Raw genomic sequence first — 16,170 nt, forward strand, 5'->3', positions numbered from 1 at the left:
GGCTGCATTTAAACCAATCAAACCCCAAACTAATCACAAATATCAATATATCACAAAAATTCAATATAAATTCAGTCAAATTCAATCAACAGTCAATCACATCATCAATTCACTTATCCAATACCAATTTAACCAATGATAAATTACTAAAACCTACCTCCGTACGAAATCAAAGCAACTGAAATTCTGAAGAAGCTTTTCGATCGAGCTGTTGAAGAAGAAAACGTCAGAAATTGTCTGTGCCTCCTAGAATTCCAATTGGCCAAACTCAAGGGGAAGGGAAGCTACGTTACCGTCAACTTCTACCGAACAAAAATGATGCCAACGTGTAAAGGAGGAGATTACGAACACTTTTATCGGATTAAATTTTTTGTCGGACTTATGGATCTCAAAAAATCGAACGCCGAAAGCTTACGTGCCATGGATTTCTCTTTCTTTTTCTCTCACGGTTTCTTTCTTCCTTTTCACAAGGAATTCTTCGGTCATGCATCATGCATGAAGGAAAAAGAATGATTAATGATAATTAAGTGAATAAGTGACATGTAGGTGGGTTAGGTGTCACTTAATAAGGTTGCTAAGTTGGCAATTCAAGTTATAAATATCCTAAACAGATAATTATGAAAATTGGATATATTAAAACACAAATAATAATATATATGAGTTACTAATATAAATAATATCAGTAACACAATAATAAAAAAAATATACGGTGAAGCATTAGCAAAGCTAAGTTCATCGAAGAGTACCGATATGAAGGTTGTAGAAGACTTAGAGAAGGGGGTTGAATCTATGACCTTCTTTCACTTTAATGAAATAACCCTTTTAAAACAAACTTTCATTCTGAATCTGTTTGAACTCAGCAGCAAAAAATTTATGAGACAATTTTGTTTTGTCTCATGAATATCAGAAAACAGAATAGGACAGGAAAGAGAGAAGCTGACACCATCATGTATCCTGATTGGGTTGCCTTGTGCAATGCAACCTACATCCACTCTACACCACAACAGTGGTGAAATTTTCACTATAGTTAAAGTATTACAAACATCAATTCCACAGGATTGACACAATCCTTTCACACTCAAGTTCTAACCTAACTTGATTTGGTTATGCTAATACTTAACTTTTCACTCTTAGTGCTAACCCAACTAAGAAAGGGATACCTCACTGGTACAAGATACACGACACAGAATCAACCTAAAGAAATCTGAAATCACTCTAGGCTTTTCACTCAAGTATTTCTCTGTGCCTCTTTTCACTCTTAAGCTTTTACTTGAGCTCTCTCATTCTGCCTTTTACATAAAAAAATTACAGAAAGATATACATTGAAAAATAAAATTACAATATGTAAAACATGAAGGAGATTGATGCTTCAACAGCCTCTTTGCTATGTGATGAACCAGATTTGCATGCCTCTGATTTAGTTCTTCATTCTGGTGGAATGCTCCTTTGATTAGGAAATACTGTCCAAGTTGATGAACTTCCACAGAGAACTCTTCTCAGAATATAAACTTCAAAAACTGGTTCTCTCTCCTTCGCTTAAGAATGATGAGAAATCTTCTTTTGTATCTCCTTGCATGTTGATGAGTTGCTCTCTCCAAGGTCAACCCTCGAACTGTGTGCTTCACCAACTCACTATATCACTTATTCTAGTTAATCTCCAATTTAGAAGCTTTGGTTTTGACCTTCTTTGTTGGCCAAAAGCCACAGGACAGCAGAAGCAAATATTTTCAATGGTAAACCCAGATCTTAGCCATTGAAACACTACATGGTCCCCAAGTCACAAATTTGACCATAGATTTGCAGCAGAGTTGATCAGAGGTCATCTTTCCCATGTATCCCAAATTGGATTGGCAGAGAGTTGAAGACGAAGAGGAGAAAATAAGATGCATGTAGAAGGAAATAAATCACCTTTAGCTTTTGACTTCTCTTGGTACAGTTTGATGTGGGTGATTAGATTTCAACCTTTTTACTTAACTTTCTCTTTCTTGCTTCTTTGGTGAACAGCTTAGGAACTAAGCTTTCTCTCTCTTTTTTCTAAGTTCTGACCGAAGAGGAAAGAAGTGGACGTTGCTTTTGGTGAAAGCAATTTGGAGAGATTTGCTTGAGTGATATCAAATCGGGCTTAGGTTGGTTCTTTTCAAGTTCAGCCCGTTTGCTTTCTATTCATCACCTTTGGGCTTCTATTGTTTTTGTGGCCCACTAGAATAAGATTCAGCTTGATTTGTATTGGGCTGCTGCAACAATGAATTTTAGCCTGCAACACTTAATCACAAATAATTAACATTAATTAGATAATTGTCCAAAAAAATAATGTTTGTCATCATTAATTAATTTAGTTAATTTCTTAACTTAACACGATATTTACTCATATCGGCAGATATCGAGCTCGATAATAATATTATTAACTAAACTCTATTATTTTTTTTTAAAATTAAAAATATCAATTACTCAAATTAAAAAGTATATATAATTTGCATTATCTATAAATTACTAAAATTATAGTTTTAATTATATAAAATATTTTATCATAACAAAAATATATAAGAATATGAATTTAATTCAATTCAAATAGTTATAAATTAATTTAATTACTTTTAATAAAATAATTTCTAAAAATAAGGAGTAAAATTTATAAAATAAATTATAACTTATTTATATTTATATTTTTAAAATTGTCGTTACAGTATCATATTAAAAAACAAATGAAAAGAAAAAAACACATATATAAAATTTATGCAAACTCAAAAATAAGAGAAATATTATGAAGAGATTCAAAAGTATAAGATGAATAATTGAAGAGTGATTACATTTGTGAATTGAAACAAAATTGAAATTCATATATGAGATTATATATAGTGTTGTAGTGATGTAAGCTTATCTTTGTCGTAACTATACCAAATATTATATATAGAAATGCAAAGCTGTTAATATGTTACAAACTACTAGCTACAGCAGCAACGAATTCTTCTTGATCTTTGATCTTGAATTCTTAAAGTTGATTATTGACAAAGTCTTGGTGAATATATCAGCAATTTGGTCATCAAAACTATATGCACCACATTCAACTTTTGTATGTTGGGTAACCCTTTCATGAATAAAATCGAGACCAAGCTCAAAATGCTTTGTGCGACTATGAAAAGTGAGATTTGGATCGGTTTATGTAATTAAAATATCATCTACATATACTAGAATATATAATTTTAGATTGTCATCATGTTTCATAAACAAGCAATGATCAGATTTAGTTTTCACAAAATTAAAGGTAGCTAGTGTTTTAAACCATAAAAAGATTTTTGAAGTTGACAAACCTAAATAGATGTACCCGAATTAAAGTATTATTGAAGTCAAATTGACAAATTTACCACTTATAAGTCATTGCTAAAGTAATAAGAACTTTGATGGTAATATGTTTAAGAAGTGCAAACACTTGGTCATAATCCACTCCCTCAATCTGATGATTTCTCTTTGTAACAAGGTGAACCTTATACTTCAAGATGCTGCCATTTCGCTGATGGTGTAAAGGCAAGATAATCGATGAGTAATGTTGTGACTAGCAAGATATTGAGTAAAAGAATAAGAGAGGTACTCTCTGCCATGATCACTTTGAAGTGATTTGATCTTTAAACCTGTATGTGTCTCAATGTTTGTTTGAAATTGAAAAAAAGCTTGACTTTTTGAATGTAATAACAAAGCTGAAGTGAATCTGGTGAAAGCATCAACAAATGAAATGTACGTAATAGTTAAAGCCATGATAGTACGATACCAACAAGGGAATGTTTTTGGTGGAGAAAGTATCTGAATCTTGATATAGATTATGTAAAAATATTCCAAATGAATGGCTGAGATTGCATCTGTATTGAATTTTTAGAAATATCAGCTTTGAGCCTTTGATTTAAAATTAAATGTATTTGCAGACCGATCTCAACATGGTTTGGTTGGACCAATTCTATAATGACCGATTTTTTTTAAACAAATTGCTGAATGATTTTTTTTTTAAAATTTTGTCACATGGGTCATACTCACAGTCCACCCAAACAAAAGTCTAAACTCAATTACTACCCACTATCCAATAACATCACCATATCCTCTACAACTACTTCATCTTCTACCTTCTCACATGCATAAGTTCTGGAAAAGCTAAGATAAAAGAAAAAAAAATCTGAAAAAGATATAGAGCATACTATAAAATATTTGTTAATTATTTTTCAATAAATTTAATTTAAATGCAAATAAAACATAAATAATGTATCAAACAACAGTTCACAACACAAAAAGTAAATATTAAAATAATAATAATAATAATAATAATTAGAATACTAATAACAACCGAAAGTAAACAGAATTCTGCCATTGAGATCCTGGGTTGAGTCAAGTTTTCATGGTTTCGGATCAAAGGTTGATGGATTGCAAGGTTTCGGCGCTCAAATCGACGGTAAACCTGCTGGAAAATCCTCCTTCCGTGGCCGAGTTGTTCAGCAACGAACATGCCGAGTCAACTCAGTTGATGTTTGAAAATTTGCTCTGTTTTATGGTAGGTTCATGGCAGCCAACTTCGCAATCCTCGAAGCTGCATTTGAGAATAAAACGGAGCTGAAGAGGTTTTGCGTGGTTGATTTCGATATGGACCACGGGAAACAGTACGCGAGCCTTCTACTCGCGCTCTCTGCGCGTGGGAGAACCTCGCCGGCCATGATAAGACCCCACAAATCAGAATAAATAATTTTCAAAGGTGCTATAAAATTAAAAGGAAGATCATGCATTTTAACTTCGCAACATGAGTCACACAAACTAGATTTTATTGAATTTATAGCAAGAGGGACTTTACACTTATTCATAACAGAAACTACCGTTTTAATAGCAATACATTACTTTTTAAAAAAGAAAATTTAATTAATTGTTTATTTTTTAAATTAGTTATTTATTTTTAATTGTTTATTTTCAAATTAATTGTTTAACAAAAATTAATTGTTTATTTTTTATTTTTTTATATTTTTAAATTCAAAATTTCCTTTTCAAATAAAAATAATTAAAAAATTAGATTAAATCCAAACTCATTACCACGCATCTTAACTAAGGTTAAATCTTATTTTGGTTTTAAATGATTTTGTTTTAATTAATTAATTAATATATATATATATATATATATATATATATATAATATGTTATAAATTTTATTGATTTATCATTTTTAGTGAGAGCTTGTTTTAAGGGTGGATGCCGAATAGGGTATCCACGAGAACGGATTATGATTCAATTTTTTATTATCTGCAGATAAGAATGGAGCGGATTGTATACGAGTTATTATAATTACTAAATTTATGTTTTGAAATTGGATATATATGTGTTATGAATATGCATTAGTTTGTAAATAAATAATTGGAACTTGAAATTGTGGACGTTGGAATTTTGGTGGAGGCTGGGCATTAGTATTTTGATTGAGTTTTGGGGTTGTGTTTGTGTTAGGTGAATTGCTTTGGTCGCTACGTGGGAATCGGCTAAAGTATTGTTTAGGTTTCTTGCATTTAATATATAATATTTTGTGAAAACTTAGGCTAGATGACCGTAGGATAGGTTGGAATACATGTGTATATATTTATTGTTAGTATCTTGTGAGAAAACATGTTTGGCTTGGTGCTGGTTGATTAATTGATGATTTCGAGAAGTATGGACTTGAGGTATGTTTATGATGGTGGTTGTTGGGATGATAAGGAAGGCTATATTGTGTTATAGGTCTAGGATTTGTAAACTATAGTTTTTGGTTGGTTTTATTTGATGGATTTTAGGAAATGAATGTGTATTATTGTTGATTCAAGGAATAGATTGTTATGGCGGTTGTTTTGATGATAAAGAAGGATTTGTTATATTGAGAATTGTAGGTATAATAATGAATAGAAATTGAGATTTTGAATGAAATGAGTTTTATGAGGTTTGTAGAACTTTGGTTTTGGGCTGAATTTCGGCAGGCTATAACTTGGCTTCCGGAACCCCAAATTGATTCCAACTTATTTTAAATGAAAATTGGGTTCGTGAAGTTTATGCCGTTTGAAGAACGGAAGAAAAACGATTTAAAACTATTGATCCTGTTCCTGTATGGATACCTGGAGAAGGAGAGCTTAGTCTCTGGAAGTTGGTTCCGAGCTATTACCTTCGGGGCCGACTTCTCAAGTACCGTGATAAGCCGAGCTTTTCTCCAAGAGTGAATCGCGTAGAGCTTTGAGCAAGAAACAAGGGGGGAGTATACCTGCAAAGGCACTCCGAAGCTTAAGTTAGTATTGAGAATTTCTTATTTCTTTAGAATAGAAGATCATACCTTTTTATAGATGATAGTGTATAAGTTGGTTACGTTCCTGCTTTATTGCCCGTATTCAAGAGCAATAATAAGGGTGAATGTTAGTTTAGACGTTTCATTTTGTGAAGTAGTCCGTTGAGCTGATTTGTAACGTTACTTTCCAATAAATGACATTGATTGCCGACCAGTGACTGTAACGCCGAATAATAACGTAAATTGCCGAGTTATGGTTTATAATACCGACTTTGTAGTGGTCCCGATCATAGCCCCCAAGCTTAGCCTGAGAGTATGTTTTAATGAAGCAGGTTGAGCTTTAAATGAAGCATAAGTCGGCGGTTGTGTATTTGTCGGCGAATGTGCTGGACCTGGAGCCCCCAGCTCAAGTTGTTTTATTAAAAAATGGTTAAAAAATAAAAAATAAATAAATAGGGAACAGTTTTTTAAATGTAGAGAGAGAAGTAATGATGGCATTAAGTGTGCTGTCGTTTCCTAGGCTACTCTTTGGGCGGTTGAGGTGACTGAGTGGACTTTGTTACTGAAGGGGTTATTGTAACTCCTTGGAAACTGTTACTGGAAATCCACTTAGTGCAGTGTCTTCATTTCTTGGGTTAGTGAGATAAGGTTGGCTGTTGGAGTTTTTTCAAAGAAGAGAATGAGTAAAAGAGGTATGTGAAAAAACTTTTGTTATTTGCTTCTTCATTGAGTTTCGTTTCTTCTTCTTCTATTTCTGTTTGGTTGCCATTTGATGGGTTTTGAGAAGGAGAAAAAAGAGAGGATAGATTGGTCATATGATTGGGTTAATGAAGATGTTAGGAATCGTGTGTCATTGTTCTTGGATCAGGAAGTTGTAGATGAGGTGGATAAAAGTAAAGTTGTTAGGTTTGGTTCTGGAATTCAACTGGAGCTGCTGCCCTGTTCTGAAAGTGATAGGGTTTTTCATAGGGGTGAGGGTTTTGAATACTTTTTTATGTATAGTTGTGTGCTTGAAGAGTTGAAGGTTAAGCTTCCATTTAGTAATTTTGAATGTCAGGTTTTGAAGCAGATGAACTGTGCTCCTTCTCAATTACATCCTAATGGGTGGGCCTTTCTTCGTGCATTTGAGGTTTTGATGGATTTTTTGGAAGAAAAGCCATCTGTAGAGTTATTTTTCTCGCTTTTTCAAGCGAAGGGTGTGTGGAAAGGTGGGTGGGTGAACTTGAATAGTTCGCCGAGGTTTGCTATATTTAAGCTGTATAAGTCATCGTTTAAGGAATTTAAGGAAATGTATTTGAAGGTAAGGAGTGTTGAGGGGGATTTTCCTTTTTATGTGGACGAGCATTTGGGAGAGAAATTTCCGATTTGGTGGTGTTCTGAGCCAAATAATATACTCGGCCCGGAGCTTATCAAGCCTAGGGATGAGTGTATTATTGAATATCTTATTGAAGCTATTGATAGGAAGGAATTGATCTCGGTATTTGAGTTGTTGAAGTGGGAGGAAAATAAACAGGCTGTTGTGGATTACTTAGGTGAGCTTGTTTGGTTTAATTTTGTATTCGGTCTTTGAAATGCATTGGTGAGAAGTTGTTTTTATTTGTTTTCAGGTGGAAAATATCCTGGTGTGTCTGCGGCGGAGCTGAGGTCTCGTGTGAGAAGTAAAAACTTGGATAAGGAGGGCTCAACGTCAAAAGTTGAGAAAGTTGTAGGTGTGAGTGAGGTTGATCAACCAAAGCCGGGGAGGAGAAAGGTTATTGCTAGGAAAAGGAAGGGCGGTGTGGTGGATTTGTCAGACGTTTCTGATGATGAGAAAGATGATGTTCCGGTGGAAGAGGTTCATAGTTTTTATGATAATCAGAGAAGGTTACATGATTTTGTGGAGCGGAGTGAGGGGTCTTCTCTCTGGGGAAAAGATTATCCCTTCATGGTTACTGCTGATGAGGTGTGTCAGACCCCGTCCGATGTTATTTTGGCGGAAGAGGTGGGGGATGTGGCGATTGACCAGTATATGCAGGTATTTTATGTTCTTGAGCTATAGTGTTTGAATTTTGTTTTGGTTTTATGGAAAATTGTGATAATGGCTGATTTTCAGGTTGTGGGTCTTCGGTTGGCGAGTTTAGGGCGGAGTCGTGAGAAAATTCATCGGAAGTTTGTTGAGAAAAAGGAGGATCCGAGTTTGAAGGAAGAGTTGGCTATAAAGGTTGCTAAAGTTTCTGAGCTGGAGGTGAAGTTATGTGATGTGGAGAAGCATTTGAAAGAAGTGAAGGAGAGTTATGCCAAAGATGTTGAGGATTTAAAGAAGAAAGAAGCTGACTTATCTGCTATGAGTACTCGTATGATTGAGGTTACTGCTCGGTTGAAGGAAGTGGAGAAAAATAAGCAGGGAGAAATTCTTGATTCTTTCCTTGAAGGGTTTGAGAGGGCTGTTCTTCAGGTTAAATTTCTGGCTCCGGAGGTGGATGTTTCGGCAATGGATCCAGGCAAAATAGTGCAGGATGGTGCTATGGTTGAAGATGATGGTGCTGCTGAGCAAGGAGATGAAAATGTGTAGTTTGTAGACATATTTTGACCATGAGTATGGCTTTTTGAACTTGTTAACTTATGTTTTGCTACTGTGTTTGAGGAACAAACTTGGAAATTTCTGTTTAGTTATTGTTTCTGCATGCTATGACTATAATATGATGCTGATATTTGGGTTTATATCTGGTTTGTAATGGTGCCATTTTGAGATGGTGAAATACCATGAAATTTAATCGAAATGTGGTAGTTTGGCTAGTTTGGAAGCCGATTTGTAAGTATGAGAATATTTGTGTTAATGACAGAAATTGGTCGGGTATGTGGTGATATTTGAATCATAGGATTCGTTGAGTTTAATTCGGACATTTATCTGATTGAGTTAGGTTTGGATTCAACTTGGATTGATTTTTTTGGTGACCGAAAAGATCGGAATCCGAGTAAGATCGGTCATTTATCTGAAATAATGATCTGAACCCGAGATTGGATCGGATATATATCTGATGTAGCAATCTGAATCCGAGTTTGGTTCGGATATTTGTCTGATATAATGATCGGAATCCGAGATTGAATCGGATATTTATCTGATATAATAGTCTGAATCCGAGTTTGGATCGGATATTTGTCTAATATAATGATCGGAATCCGAGATTGAGTCGGATGTTTATCTGATATAATAGTCTGAATCCGAGTTTGGATCGGATATTTGTTTGATTTAATGATCGGAATCCGAGATTGGATCGGATATTTATCTGATATAATGGTCGGAATCCGAGATTGGATCGGATGTTTGTCGGATATAATTATGATCGGTCTTTTGATTTTTGAGAAATTTTGAAAAAGTAATAATGTTGACTGGAAAAGGGAATTTTATTAATGTAAGACCTTTGAATTTAAAGGCCCAGGTAGGCTAGCCTCGTTAAAACCTCTCCAAGCAAAACCCTTGTGGGAGAAATCTTGGTAGTAGGAAAAAGAGTACTTGCCTGTCCCTGGTATTAGCTGTAATATAACTTTAAGGAAGATACATTCCAAGTGTTAGGGAGATCATTACCCTCTAATGTTTGTAGTCGATAAGCTCCGTTGCCGATTACTTCTGTGATTTTGTAAGGGCCCTCCCAATTAGCTGCTAGTTTGCCATGTGCTGTAGGTTTCCTAGCTTGTTCTGTTTTTCTGAGTACTAGGTCGTGGACTTGGAAAGATCTTGGTTGTAGTCTTTGATTATATTTACGGGCGATGTGCTGTTGCATCGCTAAATGTTTGATTGCTGCAGATGATCGGAGATCTTCAATGAGATCAAGTTCGGCTTGCCGAGCTTTGTCTTGTGTAGTTAGGTCGGCCAATTCTGTGCGTAGTGAGGATTGGGAGATCTCCACAGGTATCATTGCGTCTGAGCCGTAGACCAAGCGGAAAGGTGTTTCCTTTGTGGTTGAGTGAATTGTTGTATTGTACGATAAGCTCGGCCCATAGACCCTTTGCATCGTTCAGTTTCTTCCTTAGCGCGTGTAATATGACTTTATTTGCGGCTTCAGCTAGCCCGTTTGTTTGTGGGTGTTCTACTGACGAGAAGTGCTGTTTGATTTTTAAGTTCTGTAAAAATGATGTGAATTTTTGATCGGCAAACTGGCGACCATTATCAGTGATAATGTGCCGAGGAATGCCGAATCGACAGATAATGCATTTCCAAACAAAGGAAAGAATTTGTTGTGATGTAATCTTGGCTAGAGGTTGTGCTTCTATCCATTTGGAAAAATAATCAATTGCTACTACAAGGAATTTTACCTGTCCTGCAGCTGTGGGGAAAGGTCCGAGGATATCAATTCCCCATTGGTTGAATGGCCAGCTAACCTCTGAGCAGTGTAAGAGTTCGGCCGGGAGATGTGTTATCGGGCTGTGTTTTTGGCAATTGACACAATTTTTGACTTTTGTGTGACAATCTTGCCTGATAGTCGGCCAGTACAATCCAGCTCTGAGGATTTTTGAATGTAGACTTCGGGCTCCGAGGTGTGTTCCACAGACCCCTTCATGTGCCTCCGCAAGCGCAAGCTCTGCTTCTGATCTGCAAAGACATCTAAGTAGTGGACGAGAGAATCCTCGTTTATATAGGCAGTTATTATAAATTGTAAAAAAGGAAGCTTGTCGTCGAAACTGTCTAGTGTGTCTGACGTCGCCTGGCAGGATCCCTGTTTGGAGATATTGTATGTATGGAGATCTCCAGTCTGCTTCCTGTGTCACACTTAAGACATGGGTTATTTCAATGCTCGGTTTAAGTAATGTTGATTGATAAAATGATGACCTGTCTGGTTGAGTACTGGCGAGTTTGGACAGAATGTCAGCTCGGCCGTTACTCTCCCTTGGTATGTGCTGTATTTCATATTTGTTAAATTTTGAAAGTAAATTTTGGACGACATCCAGGTATTTAGAGAGCAAGGGATCTTTTACTTGGTATAGCTTGTTTACCTGTTGGACGACAAGGAGGGAGTCGCAGTATACCTTAATTTCGGTGATGTTAAGGTCGGCAGCGAGTGTAAGGCCGGCAATTAGTGCTTCATACTCACTTTGATTGTTGCTTGCTTTAAATGAGAAGTGGAGGGAATGTTCGATGACGTTGCCGTGGTCATCGTCAAGTATAATACCTGCGCCACACCCGTGTGGGTTGGAGGATCCGTCGACGTATAAAGACCATTCAATGTAATCTTCAGTTATCTTTGGGACTGAGAACTCTGCAATGAAGTCGGCCAAGAACTGTGATTTGATGGATGCTCGGCTTTCGTATTTGATGTCAAATTCTGACAGTTCCACCGACCATTTGACTAGTCGGCCAGCCAATTCAGGTTTCTGTAGTACTTGTCGTAAAGGTTGATCTGTCCTAACATGGATTTTATGGCTCTGAAAGTATGGTCGGAGTCTTCTGGCTGAGAAGACAAGTGCGAGTGCTAGCTTTTCAATGGTCGGGTAACGGAGCTCTGCGTTCTGTAAGGTCTTGCTGGTGAAATAGATTGGGAGCTGCTTCTGTTCCCTTTCTGCAACAAGAGCAGAGCTTATAGCCCAGTTAGTGACAGACAAATATAATAATAGTGGCTCCCCTTGTAGGGGTGTGTGTAAAATTGGTGGTTTTGAAAGAGTCTCTTTTAAGGTTGTAAATGCTTGTTCACATTCATCAGTCCATTGAAAAGCTCTTTTTGTTTTTAAGGTTTGGAAGAAACATGATGATTTAGAAGCTAGGCAGGGCAAGAATCTAGAAAGTGCAGCAAGTCTCCCTGTTAACCGCTGGACTTCTTTGATGGTTTGTGGGCTTGTCATGTCTAAAATTGCTCGGCATTTCTCAGGATTTGCCTCAATACCTTGGCTAGTGAGCATGAAGCCGAGGAATTTACCACTTTGAACCCCGAATGCGCACTTTTCAGGATTTAACCGCATGTTGTATTGTCTTAGTTGCCCGAAGATTTCTGTGAGGTCGTCAAGGTGGTTGTTGCCGATCTTTGTCTTGGCGACCATATCGTCAACGTAGACCTCAACGTTCTTGCCGATTTGTTTGGCGAAGACTTTATCCATTAGACGTTGATACGTTGCACCTGCATTCTTAAGGCCAAATGGCATGACTTTATAACAATAGTTTCCATATTCAGTAATAAAAGCTGTCTTGTTTTGATCGGATTGATGCATTTGGATCTGGTTATAACCAGAATATGCATCCATAAAGCTAAGTTTCTCAAAACCAGAGGCATTATCAACTAAACAATCAATAGATGGTAAAGGGTAGGAATCTTTGGGGCATGCTTTGTTGAGATCTGTGAAATCAACGCACATGCGCCATTTACCGTTATGTTTTTTAACCATGACGACGTTCGCCAGCCATGTTGTGAATCTGATTTCTCGGATGAAGCCCGCGCTGATGAGCTTCTTGGTTTCTTCTAGGGAAGCTTGCTTTCGGTCGTGTCCGAGGTTTCTCCTTTTCTGTGCTACAGGTCGGATAGATGGATCTAATGCTAACTTGTGGGATATGATGGATGGATCGATGCCTGGCATATCGGCTGGGGTCCATGCAAATAGGTCGGCATTTTGTTGTAAGAATGCTTGGAACGAAGATTTTTCTTCTGAAGATAATGTTGATCCGACGTATGTAAATTTATCCGTGTTTTCTGTGAAGTAGATTTTATCCAGGTCTTCTGTTGGGGTTGGCCTTTCCAGTGTTCCTGCTCTAGGATCAAGGTCTGCCAACATGTGTTGGTTGTTAATGTTGCCGATGTTGTGGATTTGGGCCTTTGTGTTATGATGAGGTTTTTTGAGGCTATTGTTGTAGCACTCCCTGGCCTCTCGGGCGTCACTATGAATGGTTGCAATTGTGTTATCCTGCAAAGGGAACTTAACGCAGAGATGAATTGTAGATACTATAGCGCCGAACTTATTTAAAAAAGGTCGGCCAAGTATAATATTATAGGTACTGAAGCAATCAACAACTAAGTATTGAATGTCCGAAGTTTTTGATGAAGGGAACTTACCAAGTGTGGTTTGTAACCACACAGATCCCATTACCGGGACTCGCTCACCTGAGAATCCTACTAAGTCACCAGTGGAGGGTCGGATGATATTATCGCTCAGTTTCATTTTCTGAAAGGTCGAGTAAAAGAGGACATCGGCGCTGCTGCCTGGGTCGAGCAACACCTTTTTAATGAGGAGATCTCCGAGCTGTAGGGAGATTACGACTGGATCATCCAGATTTGTTATGCTATAGTCATGATCGCCTGCTTGGAATGTTATCTGTGGAGATGTAGGTGGCGATTGGTCGGTGTTAATGGAGAGGATAGCTCGGTAAGATCTTTTCCTTGCCGAACTTGTGGCTCCTCCACCTGCAAAACCTCCGGAAATACAGTTAATTGTGCGTGATGGTAATTCGGGATGGTTATGGTTTGGTCGGTCTCTATCTCGGTTATGTTGTGCAGCCGAGCCCTGATCTCCTGGGGCAGATAGTCGCCGCTGCATGTGTCCGCCGATGAATTTGTCCAGATGACCTTGCCGAGCTAATCGCTCTAGCAGGTCTTTGGCGATGATGCAGTCGTCGGTATTATGTCCGTGCTTCTGGTGGAAAGAGCAGTATTTCGAGCGATCTGTGCCTTTTGAATCTGGGTAATTGCCAGCTTTTCGTGGTGGCTTGATTAACTTCGAATTCAAGATCTCCTTGATGATGTCATCGCGCTTGGTGTTGAATTTGGTGTAGGTCTCATATCGTGGGATTGGTTTGAAATTCTTCTTGCTGTCCCGTGGCTTGTCGTCGTCCTTATGGTGAGGCCTTTCTGTTTTCCGAGCTTGTCGAAGTTCTTCAATGTCAATCTGTCCCCTAGCTTTTTCGCGGAATTCGGCCATAGTTTTTGGTTTGGCCACAGCAATGGTTTCTTGGAACTTTCCTGGTCTTAATCCACTTTTGATGGCGTGCAGTTCTACCTCGGGGTGGAGGTCAAGTATGCTTATGGCTATCTTTGTGAAGCGCGTGATGTAGTCCTTGAGGCTTTCATGTTGGCCTTGCTTGATTGTGTTCAGGTAATCGGAATCGTGGAGGTAGATGGCGGATCCAGCAAAGTGTTCCTCAAAGGGTTTTGATATGTCTCGGAATCGAGAGATAGAACCTGCAGGCAAAGAACAAAACCAATCAAGTGCAGGGCCGTCTAAATAAGATGGAAAACAGCGACATAAAACTTTATCAGATGCACCGTTTACTATCATTATGGAGGTGAACTTTTTGATGTATTTCTTCGGATCACCTAACCCATCATACGGAGTTAAGGTGGTTGGCAGGGTAAACCTTCGGGGTAGCACGAAGTTCATCACTTCTGCCGTGAATGGTCCAGGGGAGGTTTCCTGATCGTCATCTCCGATGTTTTTCTGAGTATCTTCATTATGTTCGGGCTGCTCCCCTTCGTTCCGAGCAGTGTCTGAGACATGTGTTGGCCCTGACTGCTGCTCGGCTTCTTCTGTCCGTTCTTGTCGATCATTGTTTTCAGTTCGAGCATTATTCAAGTTGGCGATTTGATTTGCCATTCTTTGGTTCTCTTCAGCCACGACTTGTCGCAACTCGGTCACCATCCGGAGCAATTCGGATGGCGAGGGTGGAGGTTGTTCAGCCATGACTTCAAGATGGGAAATTTGAGGCCGATAATATAGGAAGAGAGTTTTATATTCTCGGCCCCACGGTGGGCGCCAATTGTTCCTGTATGGATACCTGGAGAAGGAGAGCTTAGTCTCTGGAAGTTGGTTCCGAGCTATTACCTTCGGGGCCGACTTCTCAAGTACCGTGATAAGCCGAGCTTTTCTCCAAGAGTGAATCGCGTAGAGCTTTGAGCAAGAAACAAGGGGGGAGTATACCTGCAAAGGCACTCCGAAGCTTAAGTTAGTATTGAGAATTTCTTATTTCTTTAGAATAGAAGATCATACCTTGTTATAGATGATAGTGTATAAGTTGGTTACGTTCCTGCTTTATTGCCCGTATTCAAGAGCAATAATAAGGGTGAATGTTAGTTTAGACGTTTCATTTTGTGAAGTAGTCCGTTGAGCTGATTTGTAACGTTACTTTCCAATAAATGACATTGATTGCCGACCAGTGACTGTAACGCCGAATAATAACGTAAATTGCCGAGTTATGGTTTATAATACCGACTTTGTAGTGGTCCCGATCAGATCCTTTTTTTGAAGAACTTACGTCCACGCGTACGCGGAAGGATCTAGCAAGCATGTCCACACGTACGCATGACAAGGAAACGTGCGCGCGAGCTGCATTTTTACATTCCCACGCGTACGCGTAGCCCTTATTTCAGCAAACATGGTTTTCACAATTTTAAACCGCAATTCAAGCTTCTAAATCTCTATTTTCATTCCTTTAGTCATTAATAATAGTATTAAACCTGATAATCAGATGAAGTTAGAAAACAGGAAAAATTTGGAGGTGAAGTAAAGCTGAAAAGTGATGAATTGATTATGAAATGTTACGGATGATCATGTATGATACTTGGCTTGAATGATTAAATGATCTGAGATACGAGATTCCCCGGATAAAGTAGAGTAGCTTGCCACCACGTGTACCAGGTTGAAAACTCGATACTCTGTTGACCCTACGATGTAAGGGTGACCGTGCACTTATAAATTCCCGGGAATGGTACCCTCATTGAGCGATTTGATATATATATATATTTGAGAAAAAGCTATGCATAAACTCATGGGGATGCACGTCGGGGGACAGTCCAATGGTTTAGCAAACCGGACTTGTCGGGTTGGCTGTGTAACGGACCAATGAGCTCATTAGCCATAGGACAGGCATGCATCATGTGCATATTACTTGAATTACTTGTTTGTGTTCTAACTAGGTTTGCCTAAGTGCATTTACAATGTTAAGTGTATATTTGCTT

At 38.1% G+C, this 16,170-nt stretch overlaps 1 protein-coding gene across 1 annotated transcript; it reads right to left on the minus strand.

The window, feature by feature from the left end:
• Nucleotides 1-10,656: 10,656 nt before the first annotated feature.
• On the minus strand, nt 10,657-14,896 carry LOC140180582 (uncharacterized). Its single transcript, XM_072221822.1, has 4 exons — nt 12,457-14,896; nt 11,234-12,348; nt 11,070-11,137; nt 10,657-10,999 (listed from the first exon to the last, which is right to left on the minus strand). The coding sequence occupies exons 1-4, from the start codon at nt 14,894-14,896 to the stop codon at nt 10,657-10,659; spliced, it is 3,966 nt and encodes a 1,321-aa protein (XP_072077923.1).
• Between the last annotated feature and the right edge of the window lie 1,274 nt (nt 14,897-16,170).

Source organism: Arachis hypogaea, chromosome 17 (assembly GCF_003086295.3).
Source record: "Arachis hypogaea cultivar Tifrunner chromosome 17, arahy.Tifrunner.gnm2.J5K5, whole genome shotgun sequence".
NCBI lineage: Eukaryota > Viridiplantae > Streptophyta > Magnoliopsida > Fabales > Fabaceae > Arachis > Arachis hypogaea.